Consider the following 7,982-nt stretch of genomic DNA (forward strand, 5'->3'; position numbering starts at 1 on the left):
ACCAACTCCGCACGCATCCCCCCGGTAGCGGCGGGCCAACTTCGTGCACGTCTTCCCTGTCACGCCCCGGATTACCACGTTTCTCCCAACAGAACTGCCGTATACATAGGTATTTTCCGTGTATACAAAGTGATAGCTGTACCTGTAAGCAAGTTATAGCCACAACCACGAGTATAGAGCTACTAAAACTAAAACATGTATATATAAAACTGAAGGTTCATAGTACATACAAAAACTCCGAACCAATACTAACATTTCGCTCCAGCGAGTAAACCGGACATAGAGTATGTACATGAACAAAACCCACTACCTCTGACGGGTACTCCGCTAGTACAGCAACCAAGGGTAGGAAGAATCTAGCTGGTGACTCCTTTTCTGCGGTCGGAATCAACAACAGCAGCAGCCGCAGCCGCAGACGAAGGCTCTGCAAAAAAGGGTCAACAACTGGGTGTGAGAACTACTACAAAATAGAGTAGTTCCCAGTAGGTACCGCCACCGACCTCAACGGCTCACCCAATAAGTCTACAGAAAATGTGTGCAAAAGATAGTAAGGAAAACTGAAAAGAACTCTACAACTACATGCCCCTATACTATCGCTAACTAACACGGACTATCTGTAGATATGAAATGCATCCACTGACCCACTCTCACTAGCTAGGGACTGCGATACGCCCGTCTCGCCTATCGAAGCTACACTGCACACCACCCACAGGGGTGGCCTGTCCAAGAACACTGTCCAAACAGGACTGGTGCGACGACAATGCACGTAAAGCCTCACTTTGACCCAATCTCACTAGGGACTGCGATACGCCCGTCCCGGTTGTCGAAGCTGCCCCGTCCACCACTCCGAGGGCTGCCGGTGGCGAGATCTCACTTGGGACTGTGCTACACCCGTCCCGTCTGCCTAAGCTACACCGTACACCACCCCAAGGGCTGCCAGTAGCGAGATCTCACTAGGGACTGTGGTACACCCGTCCCGTCTGCCTAAGCTACACCATACACCACCCCGAGGGCTGCCGGTGGCGAGATCTCACTAGGGATTGTGCTACACCCGTCCCGTTTGCCTAAGCTTTACCGTACACCACCCACTAGAATGACCGTCCAAGTAGAAAGGTCGAACAGGACTACTGTGACTCAATACACGTCACAGCTTCACTGAGGGTAGAGAAAGGTGTCGCTAACTACCACTGACCCAACCTCACACGGGCTGCCCAAACGGACTCACCCTGCCTGTATCCAGCTCAAGAACAGTTCAAACAGAAACTGCAATCTCATCGCACTGAAATCTCATTCCGGAATGGTATTCATGGGCGTGACCCAACAGAGTTTATAAGTGTCTCTGTCGAGTTCATTCAGACTCTCACAGGTTGTAATCACTGTAAATAGGTTAAATTGATCTAAGTCGCTATAAATGGGTCAAACTGATCTAAGTCACCCATAACTCACGTGCCCTTAGCACAATCCGATGCAAAAATATAGAAATCTGGGTCCACCGTCAACCCCGACGGCACCTGACAGTCCAACACTGTCTAACTCTACTGTAACCACACACTCGGCTCCTCAGCGCGAGCGTAAATTCAACCTACACTCATCTGGGTATCCACCTTGCACTAGCAGCGGTGATACAAAAATCTGGATCCACCGTCAACCCCGACGGCACCTGACAGTCCAAACGCTACTAAACAACAAGCTCGGCACCTCAGCACGAGCGTAATGTGAGTCTACTCTAAACTGGGTATCCTGTAACATACTGAAACTCGGTAGAGAATATCGAACTTTAATCAAATTGACTAAAGCGTGCAAAAGAAATGGTTAGACAAGTTCTATTTAACATTCCAATAAGATTGAAAGGGTTAAAAATGAGTTTAAGAGAGGTTAGAAGAGTTTTAGCATTGCTCGGCGCAAAAGAGAAGTCGAAAAAGAGCTAAAAAGCATTCTAGAGCAAAGTGTACCGGTACAGCGTTGATGGTTGTACCGGTACAGCAAGCAACCCGAGGAGTAGCTGCTCTCGGGTTTAAGCAAAATTGAATGTGTACCGATACAAATTGAAAGTGTACCGGTACAAATAGTGCGAACCGAGAAAACTGCTCTCGGGTTTGGCCTCTGCGCAGATGTGTACCGGTACAAAAACCCGTGTACCGGTACACTTTGGCTCTGGGAGCAGGGATTGATCTGTTGCAGAATAGAATTTTTGGGGGGCTCAGTTGCAAATATTACAACATGTTAATACCCCAACTCTTCTCCCCTTCACAGCCAACAGCCCCAACTCTCTCCCTCTCTCATTCCTCTCTTTCTCTCTCTAGAGATCTTGCTCTAGGATAAGGAGTTGAAGGAGAAGAAGACATTAGAGGAGATTTTGGTGGTCTAGAAGGTCGAGAAGCTCTCCTACAAGGTGGAACTTGGGAGGAGCTTGGGCTAAGGTGAGTTTTAGTGTAAAGCCCATCTAGGGTTTGGATTTCACCCTAGGTTTTGGGAGTTTTGAGTTTGTTTCTAGCTTTAGAAACCCTTTTGAGGCTTGAGCACTATAAAAGCCATGAAAACTCAAGGTCCCCTCACGGTGAACTCATAGGGTTTAAAGTAGATGCCCTAGGAATGGTCCAAATGGCTTGGAAATGGTATTAAAGAGCTTCATAGTTGATTCTAAGCTAGCTTTTGCTTAGGAATAATATCAATCTAGAAAAAATAGCAAAATGATATTGTTAGGGCACCAAAATTGAGGCTTTTGTTATGGTTGGATCTAAATGTAAATTAACCCTATACAAACCTAATTGTTAGGTATACGAACATTTTGGTGAAGTCGATTCGGCGATTCGTCGAGCCTACGTGAAGTTGTTGAAGAAACGGACCGTTAAAGCTTCGCTTCCGCCTGGAGGGCCGAGGCGACGTCCAAAAATCACGAGAACGGATTCGGAGCATCTTAGCACCAAGTTATAGACTTTCAATTTCTGGATCGTGGATTGGTGGCCGTTTGAGTGGTCGTCGCAAGTTCGGGCCGAGCCGGATCACAGGTGCCGCGGGAGGCCGATTGCAAGTGACTACAAGCAATCGGAAAGCGATTTGAGATGGGTTGTGCTCACCGAAGCGACTAGGTCGCCTTCATGTCGAAGAAGATATGGTTTCATATTGATGCATATAATGGTAGCTAGTGGTAAAATATATGAATGCATGAATTGAATGCTATGTTAGGCTACCAAGGATTGCATGATGACATAATGCGAATGATGCTAGTTGAGAGCATAAGAGAAACGACCTATGCATGTAAATATTATAAGAACGTGCTAGTTGGAATGCATAATGACATATGTAGAGAATGCTAATTGAGAGGTGCATATTGTAATAAATACTAGATAAAATGCATAATGATATAAGATGAGAATGCTAAATAAAATGCATGTTGATAAATTATAGAATATACTTGATTCAAATGAGTCGAACTTGGGTAGATAACTCTAGGTGCATTAGAGAACTCGACATTGAAAAATAAGAATGTGTAAACATGGAATACTCGATTTGGACAACTAGGAGGTCAAATAGATCGAGTTGTATTGAACCTAGTGTTGTGAACCTAGGATGGAGATGTGTGGCATTTAACCTAGTGTTAATAAACATAGGTTGGTCAAGAGTGGCATTGAACCTAGTGTTAAAGAACATAGGTTGAGAATTGAACCTAGAGCCAATTGGACCTAGGATGGAAAGGACATTGGACTTAGATAGGTCGATACTATAGGGTTAAGACCAACCCTTGAGTTATGTGAAATGGAAAGGTGTCAGTACCCTTAGTAAAGAATAAAGCTTGGCTAAGAATAAACAGTGGCTAATAAGAAAGAATTGCAAGTATTAAAGAATGGCTAACAATAAAGAACGGCAAATGATAGAGAGTTAAATCATTTAATCTACTTGCATAGTTGCATGAATTTCATACTGCATATTGTGAGGCACATTCATGTATTTTAATATTTCATAAAATACTTGTGGATATCTGTTGGACTAACATGATTGCAGTGCCTCCTTGGACCTGATGCGTCGAGCTTTTTCCTTGGGTGGCCGTACCCATTGGAAACTATGGACAATAATTCTCACCCCCGTATTATTTTGGGGGTACAGGTTCACACGTGAGCGGCGCAGCGGCACGAGGCAAAGGTATAGCTCCGTAGATAGCGCCCTACCCCAAAGACCAGAGATAGCAGTACCCCGAGGTGGTCTAGCTTAGGGGTTTAAAAGACAATGAATCAAAGTTGTAATAAATTGTAATATCTAGATTGTAATTTGAAAGTTGAATGTAAAAAAAAATTATGATGAAAGAATATGTCTAGTGTGAATGCTTGTAATAGCAAGTAGTTTTATGTTTTTGATACTTCCTTATGCAATTTTTGATTGAAATGTGTTCCTGATTGGAATATCGTATATTGTATTGATTGCGACGCCTAAGATGTACAAGAGTAAATCTGTCCGTTCGGCGGTCTGTCGGTGTCCCCGAACCCGACCAAATAGGCGGGGCGTGGGGCGTGACATATTCACTACGCACTAACAGCGGTGATACAAAATACAGTAGCTCCTGTAACTAAATCTGATAATTTTTCAGAAATTGACAGTGTAGGTTTACTGGTTTTCTCTTAAGTCAATTCCAAGTTCAACATATAAAAAGGTTCTAAACTTAAGGCTCCAAATTCATATTCTATAAAAACTATGCAAATCGATGAATTGAGCTACTAAACATGATACTACACAAAACATACATGCTGACAAAAGCCCGACTAAGGAGAAAATCCAACGATTTCGGTAAACATTAACCCACCTCGAACGCTTGTCCAACGTCGGTAAGAAGTCGACTAGAGAAACCCGCACGCCCGCTTGACCTCCAACCCTCAACCAGTCTCGACCCACACGCACAAACAATCCTCCGAGCAAGCGAGAAATCCACCGGAGCTCGAGCCACGACCTCCACAACATACGGTTATTCACTAGCTAGAGAGAGAGAAGAAGAAGAAGAACCTACTGAGCAAAGCTTCTAACATACTATATAGAGCTGGGGTCGGTTGGGATTAACATCACAACCAAAAGGACCAAATTTTCCTTCACCAACTTAAAATTACAGCTGGAGTACCAGTACTCAACTTGAATGCCGGTACTCAGCTTCTCACACTGCTGTCTCGCGCACTGGGTACCGGTACTCATCCGATGCAGTACCGGTACTCGGGCTCGGTACCGGTACTCGACAAGTAGGTATCGGTACTCAGCATCAAACATGCGCAAAGCCGAGAGCATCCAACCCTGTAATTCCACTAGGGTACTGGTACTTCTCTCAGGTACCGGTACTCAATACTGAAATCCTGCACTTTGCAGATTTTAGTGCTAAAACTCCACTCTCGCCTCACACTGAGTTTGTTTTGCGTCCAATTCACGCCAAAACGATTCCTACTTGTCCCGACACTCACCAGACGTGTCAACAAGCTTCAGATGCTGAGTTCCACGAACAGCGAAGCACCAGGGACACTACACCCCCGGCAATGGCGAACTCATTCTTATACGTATTTTATGCATATATAATAATATTTTGGAAAAAATATAATAATATGGGGCTAAATCGAAGAACCAAAATAGTACGAATCGGTTTTACAAAATTACAAAACTAGTAATTCTTTTTAACAAAAAAGCCTAAATAAAACAGCTAGCATTCCTACAAGATTTTTACACTTCGTTTGGTTCGGGGATAAGGGCGGAGATAACATCTTATCACCTCCTTTACATCTAAACGCTATTTTTCGTACCCGAGAAGAGTAGTTTTTGGATATCTGAAATAAGTTGGTATAACACGGGATAAATCTAGAATTGTGTTCCATCTTTATTCCTGAAACAAAATTAATTAAACTCTAATTAATAATTTTAAATCATGAATTAACCTAATTAATATATTTAAAATAATAATTAATCAAATTAATATTATATTCTTATTTCTGGATAACCAACTAAGGATGGGAATAGTNTGGTGCATGTTAGACTATTTTTGAGCTCCTCAAATCTCTGCTAGCACTTAGGCATCCATTGGAACTTTTCTCCTTCCGAGTCAAACGGGTTAAAGTGGAAGCGATCTTGGAGAATCCCCTAACAAACCGTCGATAATATCCCATTAAAACTAGGAGACATATCCGGCGTATATTTTGGACGGCCAATTTTTGAATTTTTCGCGGAACAAACAACGACAAGAGCGAATAACGACTTCTATTTCCAACATCCGGGCAAAATAGTGAGTTGTATGCCTCATCGAGTGCAACCAACATGCAGGTGATCATTTCTATACGTATTTTATACATAAATAAGAGTGTTCTGAAAAGAATATAATAATATGGGGCTAAATCGGAGAAACCAAAATAATACAAATCAGCTTTACAAAATTACAAAACTTGTAAATTTTTTTAACAAAAAAAATCTAAATAAAACATCCAGTATTCCTACAAGATTTTTAGAATTTTATAGTCGTAGTGCCGTGGCCATGTTGGTACTTTCAGTGCGAAAAAAAATTAATTGCGTTTGATTTATTGACATAAATAAATTATAAATCAAATTCACCTAACCTAGGAGAATGCAATACTTAATTTTGCTGTCCAAACCTCCATTTATACTTGTATGATCGACACGTGTCGGTGTTCTTACTGAGTAAACTGTGACTTTGCCACACGCCTTATTAGCGAAGTAATCTCGATAAGTCGTGTTTAAATTTGTCAAACTACTGAATAAGTCAATAGTCCATCACCATCATTCGATCACCATCCACATAATTAATATAACATGACCAACCCACTTAATAAAACATCAATTTATTCACTCATCTCGTGCTGTAAATATACAAAAAAGTGTACAAATATCTCCATACAACCAACATATATATAAATAAATACTCTCTCATAAAATAAGCGAAAAAACAAAAAGAATCAACAAATAGAAATATATATAGCTAATATATATGTTTACGTATTAATTAGTAGTCCACGTCACAATCGGTCCCCAAATTCACCGTGGACGTTGAGCTCGTGTTGCTGGGAACAGGTAAGCTCAAAGTGCACTTAATCGTGGGATTAACATGGTGAATCTTAAAGATCCATATCTTGAGCCTGAGCTTAGTGTACACCTTCACGTCGACGTTGTAAAACCCTTTACCTTTTTCTGTGTTGTAGGTCGTCGAAACCGAGTTCCCGAGCATCAGCTGCGTCCCCTGGAACACGGGCTTAATTTCGCTGGTCGTCTTGTGGCCCTGGTAGAAGGGCGGCAGCAGCTCGAAGCCGAAGCGGTCGCCGTCGTAGAACGCTTGGCTTTCGATGTAGTCGTAGTAGATGCCGATCCTCTTGTTGCGGTTGCGGACGGCGATGTCGACGGTGAGGTTGAAGTCGAGGGTGTTGGAGGAGGAGAGGGCGAACTGCGTGAGGGCGGCGGACTCGGCGTGGGCTTTGAGGCCGTAGGGGCGGATGACGAGCCAGACGACGAGGACGATGATGCCGAGGATGACGACGATGGAGAAGATGAGCTTGAAGAGGGTGCAGAAGAGGCAGGCGCAGGGGTTGCAGCCGGAGCTGCGGCCGACGCTGCGGTACGTGTTCTGCGGGGGGATCGGCGGGCCGTAGTAGGCGCCGCTTAGGTTGGCTTGCTTCGCGTCAGCCATAATTGAGAGAGAGAGAGAGAGAGAGAGAGAGAGAGAGAGAGAGAATCTGTGCGAACTAAAGAGGAGATAACTAATTAGAGAGAGATGTTGATTAATGGGTTTGGAGAGGATAGGATATGAGGATCAAGTGGGATCTATTTATATATTTATAGAGAGAGAGAGAGAGAGAGTTACGCGGGGATCTATATATGGAGAATGGGAGGAGAAGTTTCCGAAGGGGAAATTAAAGTATTGAAGAGTCGTGAATAGCTGCGGCTTTGGTTTTAATTTGGTAGTATACATGGATGTTAACGCGTTTGGATTGGTTACTACGTCTAGTATTTCGAAA

General features: G+C 43.1%; 1 protein-coding gene across 1 annotated transcript; it reads right to left on the minus strand.

The window, feature by feature from the left end:
* LOC109707780 (NDR1/HIN1-like protein 10) lies at positions 6,800-7,780 on the minus strand. The gene has a single exon (XM_020229315.1). It carries the CDS (start codon positions 7,652-7,654, stop codon positions 6,977-6,979), a length of 678 nt encoding a protein of 225 aa, XP_020084904.1. The 5' UTR covers positions 7,655-7,780; the 3' UTR covers positions 6,800-6,976.

This window comes from Ananas comosus, linkage group 1 (assembly GCF_001540865.1).
Source record: "Ananas comosus cultivar F153 linkage group 1, ASM154086v1, whole genome shotgun sequence".
Lineage (NCBI taxonomy): Eukaryota > Viridiplantae > Streptophyta > Magnoliopsida > Poales > Bromeliaceae > Ananas > Ananas comosus.

Coding starts and splice junctions, on each gene's coding strand:
- LOC109707780 (XM_020229315.1), bottom strand. CDS start 7,654: ATGGCTGACGCGAAGCAAGCCAACCTAAGCGGCGCCTACTACGGCCCG.